Raw genomic sequence first — 21,124 nt, 5'->3', positions numbered from 1 at the left:
CATGTCGGAACCGAGGATGCACCTGCCGTGGGTTTGCGGGGTCCGATCGCCGCATCCCCGCGGCAGATCCGGCTGAAATGCCGGTGCTCTTTCCCCGGGAGTCCCTGCTACCAGTCCATGTGGGCTCCTCCGGTCCCGGCCGGTCGGAACCGTCCACATTCCCCGGTTAAAGCCGCGGTGATGTGCGCTGCTCCTCCCGACTTCCTGGTTCCCCAAGCGGGGTCCGATGACCTGGTTCCCGGCCGCTTTGCGAGAAGGGATTTCTGGGGTCTGTCTCAGGTCAGATCAGCTTCACCCTCCGAGATTTGCAGCCAAATCTGTCGGTTACAAACCCGGTACCGGATCTCCGACATCTGCGTGTGTGTGTCGCGGTGCGACACACACAGATTCTCATTTATGTGGTGCTTGCCTGGCGCAGCTGATGGACAGAAACCTATGGTGATTTTTAAAAGAAAAACTTTGCATAAGACGTTTCCAGCCGGAGTCATTATAAGGACGAATGAAAAGGGGGGGCTGGATGAAGGGACGATGATCAAGTGGCTGAGACAGGTCTGGAAATTCGGACTGGCGCAGCTGAATCAGCGGAGCTCGTGTCGGATACAACCCGGTACCGGCTCCCCGACAGCGCGTGTGTGTGAGCGGGACCAGCGCGGGGAAGAGGACCGGGACCCGGGACCCGGTCCAGCGCGAGGGAGCAGACGGGGAGCGGACCCGGTCCAGCGCGGGGGGGGGAGCGGAGCGGGACCCGGGACCGCGCGGTCGGGATCCGCAGCACAACGGGGTATGAAAAGTTTATTTACTCTTGTGCTCTCCTGCCACGCTGATGGACAGAAACGGCCGCTATGGTGATTTTTAAAAGAAAAGCGTTTGCTAAACAGACTTTTCCAGCCAGAGTGAAATGAAAAGGGCTGGTGGCTGAGACAGGTTTATGTGCAGCGCCCCGGTGGTTTTTTTAAATTATTTAATGCAGAAACAGAATATGAACCTTTGAAGGGTTTGATTGATGTGAAAAGTGAAATATCAAACTAAGTTTTGCTTCCGCTCTATTTTTAGCGCGTGTGTGTTTTGCAACGCGTGTGTGTGCAGCTCCGTCTCTGTAGACGGCGCCTTTTGGGTCGGTGCGCCGTATGTGTGTTTTAAAACCAAAAATGACACACAAAACTGAGGGTGCGCCTTTCCACACAGTGCGCCATATGGTCGTGAAAATACGGTACTGAGTACAAGATTTTGTCCTCTTATTAAAAACTTTTTGGGTGTTTAAGTATTTTGTCTATGCACAGTTTAGCAAGTTTTTTTTAAATTACATGTTTTATTGGTTAAAATCATTTTCATAGTCTGATAACTGACCCTTTGTTAGCCTTCTGATTGGTCCCTGACTGACCAATCAGTCAGTTCGGGCATGAGAGTCATCTCTCTCGTTCACATCAATGGAAAAAGTGTAGTTTTTACTCGCCTTGTATCAAAATTTAAATCACTGGATTATTTTTTTTAAACTTTGTATTAGTAAAAGGAACACTTGGGAGGGTGCAGCGTATTTTTATCCCCAAACTGGCAGAAATCCAATCCCTACTTCCAAAACAAAGTCGGCCCGGCTGCAGGCTACAACCGCGAAAACGTTTTATTTATCTCAAAATGGTTAAGCGGTGTATTTTTGGGCACTGGTAAAAGTGACACCTGCTACCCAGAGAGAATCACAGGAACACATTTCATCCCAAAACCAACGATAAATTATGAAAAATGTCTGATCTGGATAAAGCTATGTGGACTGCCAGTATCGCAGTTCAACCTTCCACCATGCTATCAGCTAAGTTACAAAGTTTTTTAACAAGCCATAACTCAGTTTCCTTGGTAACGGGAGATATTCTAGTCCGCTCAGCTCCTTTTTCTCTCCTCTTCTGCATCCCAGTCATGGAAATTGTCAAATTCACCAAATAAATTAAAAGAAATGACAAAATCACTAATGTTGCCGTCCTGCGGTAGCCGGCTCTTCTTCTCTGAATCTCCGTTGCCGTGGTTACCACCTGGCAGTTGATCCAGCGCAATGATATTAAAGTTATCAGGCAATTTGACCAAACTTGTTTTGTAGGTGAAGGTTATCACTTATAACCTACACCTGCCAGCCAATCAGAATCGAGTATTCACACAGACCGTGGTATAGTTAGAAATAAAGTGATGTAAAACCCTGTTTTTACAATGGAAGTGGACGGGAGAGATGACAGTTTTGTCCCACCGAGCAAAGGGGGTTGACAAAGGGTCGATTAAATAAAAGTTCAGCGTAACTAAATGTTCTGTAAAAAACATGACCAACTTGTCTTACGGTGGGAAGAGTTTGTCAATCTTCCTGCCAGTCAACTCAACTTCTACGGTTGTACTCCTAACCATGTAGTTGCACACTTCTTACTATTTTGCGTGCGTAAATGTGTGCACCCTGGAGAGAACACAAGCACCCAGAACCGGCAAAAATGCTGCTCTTTGGTGCTCATTCATCACGGTTGTGTTGACGTGGTGGACGTTGAGGGCAGTCCATCTCTGGTACCAATGACGGCTCAGCTTTTATCTCAGAGTTTAGATACAAAACAAGGAAAACAGGGTTGATTTGGTTTAGAAACTCCTGCTTGAGAAGCAGTCACATCTCCGCGGCAACCACAGTAAAGCACGCACCCGTTACTCCTGATGAGAGCACAATGATACTTACACACCAGAGCAACACTCACACTGAGCAGCAAATACAAACGCAGCAGTTTACTCCGAGTGTATTCAGAGGTTTGACATTTGGAATATTGCTTACTTGTTTCCTGCTTGTAACAGTCGATACATGTACATTTTAGAAAAACTAAACCCAGGCATCCCTCCTGTGCTTGTGACTGACCTTCAACCTGATCTTTGGCCACCTCCTCCTGTTCCTCGTCCAAAGCCTGAAAGATGGCCGTCAAGAAGAAGAAGAGGAGTTCACAGAGAGGACCTTCGGGATCCGAGCCCACTAGAGCCTCCTCCAGAACCTCTGTGGACAGACCACAGCAGTCAGAACAAAAGCAGCATCCGTCGATGAAACAGGTGATTCCAGCCTGTCACCTCATCTCATCTGGACTATGAGAGCTAGCAGAGAGATTATAGTACATTTTGCTATACTTTTAATACCATTTTATGCCACTTTATTGAAGAATTGCGACCATAAACTACTGGACACACACACATCTGTGTTTTCATTATGTAGGAGAACATCTGGTCAGTAGATGAAAATGGATCTCAAATACACATCTGGATCCCTACTGGATCTGTGAAACATCCTCACCCAGAGAGATGCCGTCAGGGAACTCATCCTTTAAGTCATAGGCCTCCCCGAAGGCCCGCAGGAACTCCAGAACCATCAGAGCTTCTCCAAACAGCTGCGCTGGAAGACGGGTTTTAACTGGAGCCGGACTGGGCAGCTCCTGGTGGAAGCAATCAACAACCACGAATCAGTGTTTTGTTTCACTTTATATACGTTTTATCACATGCCTTATATGGTCAGAACAGACCCCCTTTTCAGCCTACGTCATATACTGTTGCGCACGCATCTTGGCAACAGAAGTGTTGTTCTCCAGCAGTTGTGACTGAAAGACGAGGTGGCAACTGGTTAGCAGGACTTTAACAAACTGTTCCCAGCATCAGCGTGTCTGGTTGTTGCGTTTACGGTTGTATGAATCGCTATTCCACCGGCGGACTAAAGTTTTAAAGGATTCCGACAGGATCTCGACCATTTCAGAGCAACCAGTGGCGTTTGTGGCTGCAGGCGATTAAACGTGTGGACTGGAATGAGGACAAAATAAAAAATGCTTTCTGCAACGCCCACTTTATATTGAGTAAGGTTATCTACTCTTTGATTTTATGAGAAAGCCTTGTTTACCTTAGTGATTGCCTGTGTGATGTAAAATAATAATTATTAATAATAATAATAATAATAATAAAGCTACAAACATAACGTCCAGATGATCAAAAAGGATGTCTGCATTTGGCAACAAATGTAGACATCCATTAGGTAAATCAGGAAACACTGATTTTAACTCTGCTAATGTAATATTAGTCTAAGCTTATTTAATCACAATCGTGATGTAGAAAACACCTCTGATGAGTTAGCTAATGTTAATCTCTACTAGTGTCATGAATTAATCTCAGACTATGGATGTACCGAGCTCCAGACAGTTATAACTTTAAATCTAGCGTTAGGTAGCTAATAGTAGATCTGAAGTTATGTCTTTCCACATTAAACTAAATTAATCTTCCCCTGCAGCAAACAAAGCATTCATCCTGTAACCATGACAGTAAAATGAGGCTTCTGTAAACCCTCAGCTCCAATCCTCCTTACTATGATCTATTTTTAGGTTTTCTACATATCCCTCCATGGCATATTTAAGTCCAGACTCCAATTCAATAAAAAGTGATGCTTTTGTGTCAAAAGTTAATCTACATCATCTTGGGACAAAATTAACATTGTAAAACTGTAAACACCATCTGTTAGCAACAGTAACTAAGGGAGCCAGGGGCTTCCTGATAGCTAATTTTGCTTAGAGACATGTTTAGTCATCAGGTCTGTCTGAGCTAGAGTCTCCTCAGCGGAGGATGGTGTGGTCACTGACCTTCAGGTCCTCACACTCCATGTCCTCTCTGGGTTTGTTCCACAGCTTCAGTCGTTGAGCATACTTCTTCTTCTCCTCCTTCAGTTTCTCTCGTTCCTGTGGATCAGATTTGTGAGATCAACACTGATTTTATCTGATCTACAGCTCTGATTCTGTGCTCGAAACCTACTTACCCTGTCCCGCTCCAGTTTCCTGAGCTCCTTCTCCTCCCTTTTCCTCTGCTTCTCCTCCTCAAACCTCCGCCGGTGCTCCTCCCTCAGCTTGTCCTTGTCCTCCCTCTCCCTCCGTTTGGCCTCCTGCAACTCTTCCCTCTCCCGCCTCAGTCGAGCCTTGTCGTGAGCTGCAGTAGCCATCTCCTCCTTCCTCTGCAGCAGCTTCAGCTTCTCCTCCATTGCCTTTAGAGGCATGAGACTTGGCTGCAAACAACATTTCAGTTTTCAGATTTGTTGCTCCCAATTATAAACAGTTTATAAAAACTGGGGGAATTGCAGACACACACACACGTAAAAACCTTTTTGGATTTCAGATTAAACTCAAACTACATGATTGTCAGGACTCTATTTTGAAATATATTACATTTTAAAAATACCAGAATGCCCTCAATTTTTCCCCCCGACTTCTCAGATTAAAAGAAATGGAAAAATAAAAACAATGTTAATACTAATTACCAAACTGAAGTGAAAATACCAGATTTTTGTCACAGTGAAAGGTTGTTCAGTATTGTCACTATGGTTGATGAATTGTTAAGAAAGAAAAAGCACTTCCCCTTACGTGGTTCAACGTTTCCAGGGAAACGAGCTTGCTGACTCAACAGACACTGACGACCACAATATCATCAAAAACAGGAATCTACTGATCAGTCTGCAGATGACAGCTTCTGAATGTCTTTACCAGGTTTTGGAAAAAAAAAGAAAACCCAAAAAGACTGTCACTCATTTATTTTTTTAATAAATAAGCACAAAAGGTTTTAGTATTTCTAGAAATCTGATTTTCAAGAAGCTCACATGGAACAAAACACAAGGTATAGAGGGAATGCGCATGACATCACAGATGCGACTTCACAGCAGGTTACGCCCACTGAGTGGCAGAAAGACTGAGTGGCATCGTAAACTTTCAGTTTGAGCAACTCGAAAACATCTAAAATGGGAAAGAGCTGTTGTGGGATCAACTGTACTCATAGATTAAACAAGAAATCGGAGTTAATAAGCTTACAAAAGACAAATGGATCGCTGCAATTCGTAGAAACAACTGGATTCCAGGCACCAAAACGTGGATTTGCGGTTCCCATTTTGTATCAGGTAATGTTGGATTTTTGGGTAGCTAACGTTAAACGGTCAAATCATAAAGTTCGGTGTCCTCATCATTTTAATTTTGCCAACAAATCCTGCCTTAAAGTAGGACCAAGAGTCAAGACCTTTGTATGCCTTCAAGCTTTGCTTTGTGTATATCCCCAGCATAGAAAATTAAGTACTACAGGTCACTGTCAAGTCCAACTGCCTTTAATTTAAGCCGATAATCGGCTGTTATCCCTTCTTTTCCACAGTTTCCCCTACTAGTTGCAGCCGTTTTTGCCACTCAGTGCGAGTAAGGGGGCGTGGGCCAGTGAGGAAGTGACGTCAATGCATACCCTCTATTTTTCCCTTCCACAGAGATTCACCAGTAAACTCTGTCAGCTCTGTCTTGCTGGACAGGACGCCAACACATGAGGCAGAACCTCACTCCTGACCTCCCGACCCTTGACTGAGAACCATGCTCTCATGGCCGAGAGATCTACACATATTGCTAGCAAATTTAAATTAGCTTTGCTGATACATCTAGCTACCATCCATTGGAGCTCATTAACTATAACAAAAAGTCTTGGGGAGCCAATTAAAATCAGTCTGTCCTTGTAGAGAGAGTCCCTGGGCGGGGTTAACACGATGACAACAAGAGCGGTGATGTAAACAGTGTTGCTACAGCTGAGGATTACCGGCTGTTTGAACATCGACATTAACACTTAATGATTCGACTTTTTCCTCCAAAGATTTTACGGAAGACACCACTCAAACCGTTCCTTTGCAAGGCAGATGTATTTGCTGTTTTGCCAACAGGCTGCAGCAAAAGTTTATTTCACCACTTAGCTCCACTGGTTGCTAATTGGGACTTAGTGAAAACCCACTGGTGGTTGTCATCTCCCAGTTGATTGCCCTGATGGACAACCAAGTGAAAGGGATGAACAAATTTGGACTTTTGACTCCAGCAGAGTCTGGAAGTTCCCAGTGCCAGCTGATAGTCAGCAGCCCTGAATCCTGCTTTCCGCAGAGGAACACGGTGATAACGTTGGATACCAAGGTCCTCTGAGACAATCTCTTAGGGATTGTGGTGGATGAGGAACATCCCATTTACATATGGTAAGAGACATCTGGTAAACTTGCTCAAATCAAGTGAGCTGATCAACATGTAACCTGAATGTGATTATGTTTCAGATTCATTTATCGTCAACGAGTACAACAAGAGCCAGGAAGAGAACCCACACCATTCCTCCTGAATCTGAGGTTCGACCCACGACTGGACTCTTTTCTCCAGCACAGACCAGAACCAGGTTGAAGGGTGGGTTTCCTCTGAAACTAGAACCCAACCTCCGACACCCCTTCCTAAGAAGAGGAACCACCACCCGGGCTGCAGATCCAGAGCACATCACCTTCTCCTGTCACATCTATTATTAGTAAAAGTTACAGCATTTTGAAATTTTATACGAACAAAAATATTGTTAAATTTTATTACAAACGCTGAGTATAAAAATAATATTTGTCAATACGTGTCAATGTTCAGGAAAAAAAAACAAAAACAAATTTTAGTTCGTTTTTCTTAAAAACATTATTTCTGCCTGAGTCCTTCCTTTAAAATAAAACTGTTTATTCCTATTCTGCAAATTGTCTTCATTTAGTACAAATACGACAGACAATATATTTTCTCTGTTGTTTTTTTGTGAACTGTGAACTACTAGAGAACTGGCTTTAAACTGATGCACTGACCTGTCCATGTGAGCCACGGCCCCCACCGTTAGAGGGGGAGCTGAAGGGGAAGAGAGGCGGCTCATCAGGGAAGAACAGGGAGAAGGCCTGCTCGTGGAGCCGGTACTTCTTCACTGTGGAGGACTGAGAAGGACACACATGTTGTTAATGGTGCGTGTGGGAGGAGTTACCTGTTCAGGAGGTACCAGTGATGTCATTCTTACCTTGAGTGTGATAATCCCCTTCTGAGGTTCACAGTGCTGCTTGAAGAGCAGCTTCAGTCTCTCTCTGGACAGAGTCGACTTCCTGCGACTGTAAACAAACATCACATTTACAGATGATTAACAGCTGAGACGTGAAGATCATCATGGACAGTACGACTCATCACCACTCCGACTGCCCCGCCCCCTCACATGATTTATAGTTAATTCTATTCTTTATCAAAAATAAAACGTATTAAAACACGCGCAGCAGTGTCTTTCCCGGACTTGTGAATCAGGCTGTTTGAGCTAAACCACATTCAAACGTGTGTGTGTGCATTCAATTTCAAAGATATAAAAACTTTAAAGTTTTTAAAACAGGGTTCATACACATTTTCATGACTTGGCAGCAAGTTTCCATGACTATACATGACCTGAACATTTTTAAAGCCAGAAAATTATCTTGGAGCAAACTGTGAGTGGTCCCACCGTAACTTTTATGTGGAAAAGTACTTTAGAGACCAAAAAAACAAACAGGTTCAAGTTTCTGATAAATACAACTGGAACAAAAGTAAAAATCAGGTGATCTGACTCACTGCAACAATGAGCAGCACTGTAAAACCGCTGGGCGTGAACTTGACTGTTTCAACAGATTAAGAGCTGGATATGTTGAGTCTCTCACCTCATCTGGTTGGCTTTGACTGTCAACTGCTCGCCGTGTTCATCCTTCATCACCCTCACTTTATATTTAAATGCTGACGGACTCAGATGCTTCTTCTTCTTGCTGATCCGCAAACAAACAAATAAAAACAGTTTTCTATTAGAGGTGAAACAATAGTCAATGTTGTTGACAAATATTGATAATATAAAAAAAAGACAAACGAATTTAATTGACCCTTTGTTAGCCTTCTGATTGGTCCCTTACTGGCCAATCAAAAAAATCATTCTCGGTTGCTACATCCAGGCAGAATATAAACAGCCGTCTCTCTCGTTCACATTAATGGAAAAAGCGTAGTTTTTACTTGCCTTGTGTCAAAATTTGAATCACTATTATTTAAAAAAAAAAAACCATTGTATTAGTAAAAGGAACACCTAGGAACACACTGCAGTGCAGTGAGGGTGAAGCGTATTTTTATCCCCAAACTTGCAGAATTCCGATCCGTACTGGCAAAACATAGTCAACTCAGCAGCAGGCTACAACTTATATCTACAACCCAAAAAGCTTTTATCTTAAAATGGTTAAGCGGTGTGCTCAGGGCACTGGTAAAAGTGACACCCGCTACCCAGAGAGAATCACAGGAATACATTTCATCCCAAAACCAACGGTAAATTAGGAAAAATGTCTGCTTTGGATAAAGCTATATGGATGGTCACACTCGCAGTTCAACCCTTCCACCATGCTATCAGCTAAACTAATCAAAAGATCTTGTTTTCGCTGAAAACTTCAGTGCAAATGTGACTTTTTTTTTTTTTTCTTTTCTTTTTAAGTGTCTCAGGTACAAACTGCAGGTGAATTTGATCGTTTTGCAGATATTACTACCTTCAGGTGATTATGTAGTAGTCGTAATGAGTCTGAGGCATCGCTGTGGTCTGTAACACTATGAACTGACACAAACTCACCCGTTGAGACTCTGCATGGCGTTGCTTTCGTCGTCGCTGTCACTGATGACGATGGTCTCCACGTCAGCCGGACTGGGGTGGCCGTTAGAGACCGGAGCACCATTGGCACTGGAATAAGGCGAGATCACCTGCAGGATCTCACACACGTGCCTGAAACATGCACAGATGACCCGTTTTAAAAAGGGCACACTCCTCCATACAGTAACCTTAACAACTGGAACCCTCAGCACCTCATAAACTCTTCAAGGTTCTGCAGAGAACTTTATAATGTCTTTTAAATGAAAGTTCTCATCAGGGGTCCAGGCAGACCGTTTTTGTTAGGATCATTACTTTGGCTCTTTCCCTTTCCAAAAATGTCTGGGCAGCAAAAACACCAACATGGTTCTGCAACGGATTCAGAACCCCCTAATACTCAATAGAAAAACACATCCACAGGTACCCCTCCATCAACAAATGAAAATACCACAATGGTGACTTGAATAACGTCTTAATTATAACAACCAACATTTTTTATTTATTTATCTTTTTAACTTGAGCCTCAAGTGACCCCACTGCATGAGGACTCAAGTCTTTATACAAGGTTCTCCTGCTTAGAGGAGTGAGCCATCTGGTGGCCCAATAACTCACTGAACATTGATGACATCAATCCGACATTGCTTCTGAACAGTGGTTTGACAGAATTATTATATCTGAACCGTCTCCAGGTGTCTCAGCAGGGTTTCTTCTACAGATCTGTCCACAGATGTCCAACAGGATGTAGATCAGGACTCAAGGAAGGACTCTTCAGAATAGTCCACTGTTTGGTTCTGAGTGTTTTGGGTCATCATCCTGGTGGAGGACCCAGGACCTGCCACTGAGACCAGGCTTTCTTACACTGGGCGGCACATTTGTCTCCAAAACGTCTTGATGGTCTTGAGATTTCATTGAACCTGCACAGATTCAAGACACCCGGTACCAGACGCAGCAAAGCAGCTCCAGAACAGAACCGGGTTTCCTCCATTTTTCAGAGAAGAATCAGTCGTCTTTTCTTTGGCTTCATTTTTGTGTTTGTGAACGTAGAGATGATATGACTTGTCAGAAAGCTCCAGTTGTGTCTCATCTGTCCGAAGGACATTCTCCCAGAAGCTTTGTGGTTTGTCAATACGTTTTTTCTGTTCTTCCAACAGTGGAGTCTTCCTCGGTCCTCCAATTTGGTCCAAACATTGATGGATGCTGTGATCCGACACTGATGGACCTGGACTTCACCTTGAAACTTGTTCCGTCTACTTTGGTTTCCATTTGTACCATCCGTTTCTTCAGTTTCTCTTCAAAACCCATCAGTTGTCCTCTTGTGTCCCCGGGAGGTCGTCCTCAGTCCTGTGGACCTTCAAACTCTGAATGAATTGTCCAGCTGGCGTCACAGGGACATCCAGCTGCTTGGAGACGGTCTTCTTGTCTTTACCTTTCACATGCTGGTCTAGAATTGGTGTAGTGCTGAGAAACAGCATTACACCATATATGATGCTTTCTTCTTCCAAGAAGCTCAAAGACTCCTCCATGCTTTGTGCCATTTCAACAATTTTGGTAACAAAAGATTCAGATATGTCCACACGCATGTGCTGTGACTTTTGGTTTCGCAAACCCTTGTAGTTTTTAAAACATTAATATTTTTTCCATAGGAATTGAATGGAGAAATCAGTACGTTAGCATTGGTGCTAATGATCTTCTAGTTATACGATTTAATACAATTTATATACTTTTATAATTTACTTTATTTTCTGGAAATCCTTTTTAATTCAGATTTTTGTTCTTAGCTTTTGTTTTTCAAACCCAGTTCTTTTTCCATCATCAGGCGTTGCTCACATACTTTAATTGTGTATATGCAGAATTGTGTTTGTTTATTTTTGTCCTGATTGGGCTGCCAGATAGCTCACTTGGTGAAGCTTCTGCACCATAAACTGCAGCCAGTGTGCAAGGCGGACTTCAGTTCACATTCAGCTCTCAGCATTCACACCTGGATGTTTAAAAGGAAATGCAACCCTTGAAGTTTTCTTTCTAATCTCCTCAGACAACCTTCCGTTGCCTTCTCTTGTGCATGTTCTGTGTGCTGAACACCATGATACCAAACAGCAAAGTACTGTATGGTATCATGTTTGACGCTATGAGTGATGACTTTTAAACAGTCTGAAGACTATAGACGCTTGTGATACAAGTGGCATAACACAACAATTTAGAGAACTGCATGTCTGGGAATGATGTGGAAAAAAAAACAGTATAAGAGCACCGGTGATGATGGTATCTGAACAGAATCATGTGATAAGTGCCGCTTCAGAGGAAGCAGAGCATGTAAAGACTAAAGAGCGAGTTGCTGCTGCTCACCTAGCTCCGTTGCGTTTACTGACATCCACAATCTCCCTAGGAAAGAAGCGATCTTTGACAAAGCCGTAGACGTCCTCGCAGAGTTCCGTCAGCCGGCAGCGGTGGCTCAGAGCCGCCAGGTGGAGCAGCGGCACCACCAGGGCCTGAGGGAAGTTCTGCAGACTCTGCTTTGCCCGCTGCTCGCTCTCCAATGCCTCGAGGTAGGTGAGGCCCGCTCGGCCAGTCAGCGCACAGCTCCACACCAGACTGTTGCACAGGATGGTCCTCTCGAAGAACTCACTGTGGGTGGAGGAGGGATTTAGACACCATCAGAGCCCCCTCACACTGTATACATTCACTCAAACATCTGACTACAAAGCTCACATCATTTACAAACGTACACAGACTCCACAACTCAGTCAACACATACATAATGATTTTAAAGGACTGGAAAAATAAACTTCTACAGTTTTTCACTAAAACACCAAATTAATCTGGTTCCTCTGGATTAAACTACCAACAGACCCAGAAGAAACTGACCCTGGACACCACTGGACAGACATACTATCAACCATAAAAACAAAGGATGTGACAGCAGCCATCTTGGCAGCTTTGAATAATGGATCCTGTACGAGTCTAAAGCTAAGAAAAATCTATATTTCCCAGCGCTGGTTTAGATCCATGTGAGCCTGAAGGCTACAGCTCTGATCCCACCCGCTACCTCCACCTGACACAGACAAGTAGTTCAGGTGTTACACATCTGTAATCTACAAGTGGATGGGTGAAGGACTGACGAACCTTCAAGGCCTTCGGAAGAGGTCTGTTTGTATTTGAAATTTGTTTTCAAAGTTGTCTACAGCTTGTTGACAAAACTCGTGCAAATGGAGAAACTGTAGCAGAAATCATGACCAATCAGCAAAAACAAAGAGCTGTTTTGAGTTTTTTTAGTCATTACATTATGTAGAAAGTCTTAAAGTTAACATGGTAAACATATGGAAGTGTAAAGCAGCTGAACAACAGTGCAGTAATTCACAGAACTATACTGTTACACTTTCATGAGTGAAGAGCCCCAGCAAACAATTTTACATCTTCATGTGTATATGCTTTGGACAGAAAAGAGGTGAAAAATGGCCCTTTGTTCTATTTTTGTTCAATTGTGTCTGTGTGAAGCGTTTCTGTTGTCAGCCACACACCAGCATCCAACCATAACCACATACCTGACGGGTGCAAGAAAATCCGGATAGATAAACGGTCTTGTAGCCACCCTCTCCTGCTGATCTACCGACAAGGCAGATTTCCCCCGAAATCAAAGCAGCGTAACAAGACAAGCCTGAATCTAGGGCTGTTTCTAAGTTCCAAGTATGCCAAGTCTGAACTTGTGTACCTGTGTAGTTGGTACTTGGTAAGTATGACTCAGGAGAATGTACTCTGGATGACATGAAAATACGTCAGTCCTTCTGCAGCTGGTACATTTGTGTAGTTAATGACATCACAGCTCTGCTAACAGGCAAACGTGGGTTGAAAAATGTCTACAGTTTAATTGGATATAAAATAAACACTATGAAAATTCCATCGACTCCTCTGGCTTAAAGGTTTTTAACATCTTACCATGTGTTTTTAATAGGTTTTATGCTTTTGTAATTCAGCCACATTATAGTTTGGTGGAAGCAAAACTGGAAAAAAAAAAAAAAAAAAAACTGAAGCAATTTTAACTTTACAACAAATATATTTATAATATTATAACAACTATATTCTCTGTAACTATGGACTAAGGTCATATGTTTCTGATACTTGAGGCTGCACACTATCTATATTTTAGTCAATGTACAGGACTGTCTCAGAAAATTAGAATATTGTGATAAAGTTCTTTATTTTCTGTAATGCAATTAAAAAAAAACAACAAATGTCATAAATTCTGGATTCATTACAAATCAGCCAAAATATTGCAAGCCTTTTATTATTGCTGATAATGGCTTACAGCTTAAGAAAACTCAAATATCCTATCTCAAAATATTAGAATATCATGAAAAAGTATACTATTAGGGTATTCACTAATCACTTGAATCGTCTAATTAACTCAAAACACCTGCAAGGGTTTCCTGAGCCTTGAAAAACCCTCAGCTTGGTTCAGTAAACTAAATCACAAGTGTGGGGAAGACTGCTGATCTGACTGCTGTCCAGAGGACCATCAGACACCCTCCATCAGGAGGGTAAGACACCAAAAGACATTTCTCAAAGAGCAAGCTGTTCACAGAGGGCAGTTTCAAAGCACATCCACAAAAAGTCTGTTGGAAGGGGGAAATGTGGAAGGAAACGCTGCACAACCAAGAGAGATGACCGCAGCCTTAACAGCATTGTGAAGAAGAGTCGCTTCCGGAATTCGGGGGAGCTTCAAAGACAGTGGACTGAAGCTGGAGTCCAGGTATCAAAAGCCACTGTTCACAGACGTGTCCGGGAAATGGGCCACAATAGCCGTATTCCCATGGTCAAGCCACTTCTGAACTCAAGACAACGGAAGAAGCGTCCGACTTGGGCTATGGAAAAGAAGCACTGGACAGTTGCAGAGTGGTCCAAAGTCATCTTTTCAGACGAAAGCAAGTTTTGTATTTAATTTTGAAGTCAAGGCGCCAGAGTCTGGAGAAAGGCTGGAGAGGAGCAAAATCCAAGTTGCTTGAAATCCAGTGTGAAATTCCCACAGTCAGCGATGGTTTGGGGAGCCATGTCAGCTGCTGGTGTTGGTCCACTGTGTTTCATCAAGTCCAGAGTAAATGCAGCTGTGTACCAAGAGATCTTAGAGCACTACATGCTTCTGTCTGCTAAAAAGCTCTATGGAGATGATGATTTCATTTTCCAACATGACCTGGCACCTGCCCACAGTGCCAAAACCACCAGTAAATGGTGTACTGACCATGGCATTACTGTCCTCGATTTGCCTGCCAATTCCCCTGACCTGAGCCCCATAGAGAATTTGTGGGCTATTGTGAAGAAGAAGCTGAAAGACACCAGACCCAACAATGCAAATGAGCTAAAGGCTGCTATTGAAGCATCCTGCGCATCCATAACACCTCAGCGATGCCACAGGCTGATTGCCTCCATGTCACGCCGCATTGATGCAGTAATCCGTGCAAAAGGATTCCCAACCAAGTACTAAGTGCATTAATGGACATTTTCAAATGTTTGATTTTGTTATAAATCTTTTTTTTTTTACTTGGTCTGAGGAAATGTTCTAATATTTTGAGATAGGATATTTGAGTTTTCTTAAGCTGTAAGCCATAATCAGCAATATTAAAATAAAAGGCTTTTTTTTTTTTTTTTTATAAATTGCATTACAGAAAATAAAGAACTTTATCACAATATTCAAATTTTCTGAGACAGTCCTGTATATGGATTCAATCGTCAAACAGAGAATAATCTCCATTTCTACAGGTTGGAAGAGCGTTTACTACACTGGTTATCCAAATATCCTGATTCTTTTATAATCTGTGGTGTAGACTTTAATCTTGTGTTTGATAACTGCATGGATAGGCGGCCTTCTGGGAGTTCAGATTCTTTTAAGTCCCCTGTAAGGAGGTTTGCACAAAGATTTAACTTCTTGGAGGGGTTCTCATCCTGCTCAAAGAGCATGTACATGGTGCAAGAAGACAGAGCAGGCACCAGACACTCGCACAGTGATTATTGGCTTATTTCAAAAGACTTGAAAGAAGTTAAAAACGGATATTTATCAGACGCTGCTTTCAGATCACAGAGTAATTCATTTAACTGTTCCTCTGTCATCTTCCTTTGGAAGCACCCAAAGAATCATGAGGTAGTCATTACTGAAGTTCATAGATTGATAATGCTTCATTGGAATGAAGCTCGAGCTGAAAATATGTCACGCAACAACTGGGAGCTTTTGAAACATGAACTTGGTATATTTTTTAGAAAATACAGTACTGATTTAGCAAAGAGAAGAAGAACTGATGAGAAAGTAGTAATACATAAGATAGCTTGTTTTACTTCCAAACCAATAGAGGCTCTCAATGAACCTGATAAGACAGAACTAAATGGCCTGCAGCATAGATCAGATGAGATGTACAAGCGTACGGCTGGAGCAGCATTTGTTTGCTCTTGTAAAAAGTGGCAAGAAAGACGAGAACACTCAGATTAATTCTTCAGGCTTGAAAAACGCTAATCTAACATTAATTCTATTGTACATCTGAATATTAATGGAACAATTTCTGACGATATAAAAACCATAGCAAAATATTGTGCAGACTTTCAGTAAGTAGGTAGTAAACTTTTTTCTTCCAAATATTGCCCTCACACTGCCACTGCTTTTTTAATTTCTTAGATAATATTACTCAGCTGAGTGAAGCCAACAGTGAATTCTGGGACAGGGAAGTTTCTCTGAATGAAGCTACAGATGCTATAAAGTATCTAAAAGTGAACAAGTCTCCTGGGAGAGATGGCCTTACTCCCGAGCTTCAGGAACAGGTCTCTGACAGCGTAGCTCCGTTTCTTTTAGGAAAGCATCGACAGGGGTGCGCTCCCTCCTACATCATGTGAGGGACTAATCACTGTCATTCCCAAACCAAAAAGAAGACTCTTTACTCTTAAATAGGCAACTAATTTCCTTATTTAATAATGATTATAAGATACCAGCACTGATTCTTGCGAAAAGACAAAACCTGTTTTATGATGCTTTATGATACAAACACTACCTACAACAACCTGTCACTTTAAGTGCCTGTGACAAAGATGGTTTAAATTTAAATGATTTTGGCACACTTAATACCTTCAGGATAAACTGGATAAATAAGTATTTGAAAACCCCCACATCTATGTGGAATTTCACTTCACATTATGCGTTTTCAAATGTAGCTGGCCTTACTTCTGCTCTGTAATTACAGCTTTTCAAAATGACTACTGAAACTTTCTCACTTCCACCAACAGGTTCTATAAGCATGGACTTTGATTCACAAACAGTTTCTCCTCGCATAGTTGCTTCATTTGGAACAACTGTAATGTTATTTATAAAAACAAAACACTATTTCTGGATAAATGGTTTAACTACAGAATTGTTTTAGTTAGTCGACTGTTCAAATGAGATGGGTTGCTGTATAACTACTCTGAATTTCTTATGAGATAATGTGCCAGTAACACCTGGAGGATTTTCTGTGGTGGCTCTTGACAGTGGTTTTTTTTTCTTCTTCTTTTTCATCTGGTAAGCATCAGAACCCCAGAACAAGAGCCATGTTTTTATTGGGTCAACTTTGTGACCGATATTGATTGGGAAAAAAGATTGGGTGTTACCCCAAAGATTTCTTTTTAAACAAAGTCAAAGAATTCTAATTTAAATTGATAAAGTCTACCCTGCAAAACAATAGTTATCAAATTTTAAGAATAAGATGTCAATTGTACTTTTTGCCAAAAGCATCCTGAATTTGGAGTCGGCAATTTTTATTGCCGACTCCATCTTTTCTTATTTTCACCTTTATTATAATGTTATTTTTAGTTTGGTTTTATTACTTTTTTTTATTTTTGGTTTCATAACTACCTTAAAAGAACTTGAATATACGAGAACAATCTCTTCATTGAAAAACACAAAGGCTGTAGTGACCTTCAGCATCTGTAAATCCCTAAACTTGTTTACATGAAAATTGCTCTCACACTACCGTTTTCATTTTTGTTCATTCTCTGTTGTTTTTACTTCTATTAAATTATTTTCTCTTCATAATTTACATTTATCTCGCTTGTCTTTGTAAATTGTTATTTCTTTCTTTTCAATCTGTGTTTGGATCGTCTCGTTCATATCTGTATTTTGCTCGTGATCTTGCACTGCCTAACTGTTCTCATTAAAGACGCGCGATTATATATATATATATATATATATATATATATATATATATAATTTTTTTTTAAGTAGCTATGGACCAAGCATTCTGTAAAGTCACCAGTTGTTTTCTGAAGACAGGTTTTGAGGCCATCTTTTCTTCGCAGTGACATGCAGTGGAGCATCCCAACTGCATGTCACTCAATACCGACATGATCCACTGGGCAGTGCTGCTCGCCCTTCTTCTCTTCCATTTATTATAAGTATCTCAAAGCCATCATTATTGTCCATCGTTCTTGTAGTTTGTTGTGCTGGTCTGCCTAGCCTTTTTATATAGTCATCCCTGTAGTACACCAGTTACCCATTGTGTCTGTGTGTCTCCTTTCTCCATTATTCATGCTCTCTGTCTGTTTTCTCTTTTTCTGCTCTACTCAGCTAGCCTCCGGCAGGAGGGTCCCCCCTTATTATCCAGGTCCTGGTCAAGGTCTCTTCCCTCCTAAAGGGGATATTTTCCCTGCCACTGTTTGGCTTAAGGTTTTTTTAGGAGAGTTTTTACCTGCCAGTGTTTATGTAATAATTGCTCGGGGGTCATGTTCTGGGTCTCTGGAAAGCGCCTAGAGACAACTTCTGTTATAATAGACGCTATATAAATAAAATTGAATTGAAATTTAGCTTTGCTACAAGCTCCTTCAGCAGAACCCCGCCAAAAGATCTGCAGGTGCCGTGAGGTTTCCAGCTCAATATACCGCTGAACATGTCAACTCGACGGTAAAATCCAAAATTTCTGTCACATTTAGCCGGCACTGGGTTAACACAAACAGGTGGTTGCTTCGCAAAGCGTGGTAGCATGACGATTACAGATGAGGAAAATTTTTTTCTGAACCAGGCTGTTTATTATGTTAATTTCTGCTCTAAAGTTGGACATTTTAACATGGAAGTCAATGAGACTCCCTTTAGCAGCCAGCTTCTATCAGTCAGTCGAAGAACTCCAACACAATTTAGTTCATGAGCCCCTAATACGACTGAGATGTTGGCGCTGGACCCGACTGAACCTGAGAACCTCAGGTACGGATGATGATGTTCACAAGGACGCAAGTACACCCAAGTAAGCAAACTGACAAATGGCCCAGCTGTACTGATCTGGACCTGTGATGTCACAGACCCCCCTCTCATCTCACTGGCTAACAGAGAATGGGACGTTTTCAGATATAAACTACTAGAAACAAGCTGACCTGGGTTATATTTAAGTTTGTAAAGTCTTTTAACGGTCAAATCAAAGTTATCAGCTTCGGGAAAGCCATTTGTTTAATAATATATTATCAGAGGTGTCAAGTAACAAAGTACAAATACTTTGTTACCTTACTAAGTAGAAATTTTGGTTGTCTATACTTCACTGGAGTACTTATTTTTCAGACGACTTTTTACTTTTACTCCTTACATTTTCACGCAATTATCTGTACTTTTTACTCCCTAGATTTTAAAAACAGCCTCGTTACTCTATTTCATTTCGGCCAACTATCCAGTTAAATTGCTCCATCCGGATAGACTGAATTTGGTTATGGTTGTGGCACAGATGTTCTTGTCCAGTTTTGTTCTTACATCCGTTTCCCTCAGATTCCTGCAACTAAACTTGGATGTACATTCCAATAAAGGTTAGGATAAATGATAACAAGCCTCTGAAGTTTGACTTTTTGCACCATTACAATACTTATAGGCAACTAATCATCATATCTGCTGCTCTCTGAAACACACGTTAATGCTCAATAGTACACATATATGGTTCTTTAATATATTTGCATTATACTAAGATGCATTAATTTTCAATGGCTTTTGTCCTTAATGGCTTTTTCCCCCTTACATTACTTTTACACTTTAAGTAGTTTTGAAACCAGTACTTTTATACTTTTACTTCAGTAAAAAACTTGAGTTGATACTTCAACAGGAGTATTTTTAAACTCTAGTATCTATACTTCTACCTGAATAATGAATGTGAATACTTTTGACACCTCTGTATATTATCTTTAAAACTTTCGTTGGGGTGAAACAGCGTGTGTCAAAGTGGCCCGTGTTGGTGTTTAAACAGTTTAAACGTTCACTTTAACGGCCGTCAGGGCGGTTGTGAGTGCCGGTGTTCTACAATGTTACTGTGTTTTACTCCCTAAACCACTTCCTTGTCGCTTGCCAGGTCGTCATTGTAAATAAGAATGTTCTTAATGACCTGCCTGGTTAAATAAAGGTGAATATCAAATAAAGCGATAGAATTGTTTTTTTTTTCCTCTTTATCGTATAATGTTCACAAAGTGTAATGCAGTTCATGTCATGGGTCGTGTATTTTGAAGGATCAAACACTCAACATCCCATTTCCCGGCCTCCACCTGTCCCACCTGTCCCATGCCCGGACACCTGCACCCCCCTCTCCCTCTCCTCTCGAAAAAAGTTAGTCCTGAGGTTTTGTGTGGAAGTGTGCCACCTGTCCGGCCCCCTCAGACCCCCCACGGGGGGAAACTACTCACTCGTAGGTCCTGAACACTTCGTGGGTGATTTTACAGAGAAACACCTCCTCGTCCGGCCGCAGGTCCGCTGGGGGTTTCTGCCGGACGAAGGCTTTCCTGTGGAGCAGCGGCATCTCTCGGCTCCTGGAGGGACAAGAAAGGGACAGCGGTGACTCTGGGACCTGCCGTCCCGCTCAAACGGAGCCGCCCGCGGCGGGAGCGGCGGGCTGAGCCGCTCTTTTGTTCGACGAGCCGATAATCCGCCGCATGGACGAGTTCCTCCTCACACACGCTCCCACCGCTAAACACCGACAACACGGCCGTCCCCCGCACAAACTTCGCGGGGAACTGAGATAACTAGTTTGTGGGGGTGTTTACCGAAGTGTGTGTGGATGAACCGGGAAGCTGCGGGTCTCGCTGGAGGAGTTTGGACGGGTCGGAGTCAGCTCTCTGGCGGATTGTTGACCAACTTTGATCCCACTTCACGGACTCCTGCTTCTTCTTCGGGTTTAATGGCGGCAGACAAACACTGCTGGAGGCGCGCTACCGCCACCTGCCGGCAGAGCCGGGAGGTGTAACCGCCACCTGCCAGCAGAGCCGTTTTTTGGCAAAGCAGCAGAAGTTGGCAGAACACCGGTGTTCTGCCAACTTCTGCTGCTTTGCCAAAAAATGTTTCCTAATGGTTTTCTACCTTTGTAGAGCTACAATTTTACTTTGTTTTACTCCCTAAACCACTTCCTTTCCCCCCAAGTTGTTCTTGTCGCTTGCCAGGTCGTCATTGTAAATAAGAATGTGTTCTTAATGACTTGCCTAGTTAAATAAAGGCGAATGACTTAATGAATATCAAATAAAGCGATAGAAGTTTTTTTTTCTTCTTTATCGTATAATGTTCACAAAGTGTAATGCAATTCATGTCATGTGTAGTGTATTTTGAAGGATCAAATACTCAACATCCCATATTATCAATTTTACATCGTGCAAGAAATGATGGTCGTAACTTTGAAAATCGACTGTGCGCATGCGCAGAACCACAAAGTAGCATTTCTCGGCGGGT

The 21,124-nt window shown here is 42.2% G+C and overlaps 1 protein-coding gene across 2 annotated transcripts in view; it reads right to left on the bottom strand.

Moving 5' to 3' along the window:
* baz1a (bromodomain adjacent to zinc finger domain, 1A) overlaps window positions 1–20,578 on the bottom strand; it is a 33,542-nt gene extending 12,964 nt beyond the window's left edge. For both annotated transcript variants that reach the window (XM_061742954.1, XM_061742955.1), the window contains exons 1-11: window positions 20,449–20,578; window positions 20,092–20,214; window positions 11,788–12,066; window positions 9,430–9,579; window positions 8,492–8,593; window positions 7,834–7,921; window positions 7,631–7,753; window positions 4,790–5,032; window positions 4,617–4,712; window positions 3,293–3,431; window positions 2,870–3,001 (exon numbers count right to left, since the gene is read on the bottom strand). In XM_061742954.1, coding sequence (XP_061598938.1) covers window positions 2,870–3,001; window positions 3,293–3,431; window positions 4,617–4,712; window positions 4,790–5,032; window positions 7,631–7,753; window positions 7,834–7,921; window positions 8,492–8,593; window positions 9,430–9,579; window positions 11,788–12,066; window positions 20,092–20,204 — 1,465 coding nt within the window. In that variant the 5' untranslated portion in view covers window positions 20,205–20,214; window positions 20,449–20,578. The remainder of the gene's footprint in view (window positions 1–2,869; window positions 3,002–3,292; window positions 3,432–4,616; window positions 4,713–4,789; window positions 5,033–7,630; window positions 7,754–7,833; window positions 7,922–8,491; window positions 8,594–9,429; window positions 9,580–11,787; window positions 12,067–20,091; window positions 20,215–20,448) is intronic.
* Window positions 20,579–21,124: the final 546 nt, after the last annotated feature.

This window comes from Cololabis saira, chromosome 16, assembly GCF_033807715.1.
Source record: "Cololabis saira isolate AMF1-May2022 chromosome 16, fColSai1.1, whole genome shotgun sequence".
Classification (NCBI taxonomy): domain Eukaryota; kingdom Metazoa; phylum Chordata; class Actinopteri; order Beloniformes; family Belonidae; genus Cololabis; species Cololabis saira.
Note: the sequence above shows the minus strand (reverse complement) of the source record. Positions and strands in the feature narration are given on the sequence as shown.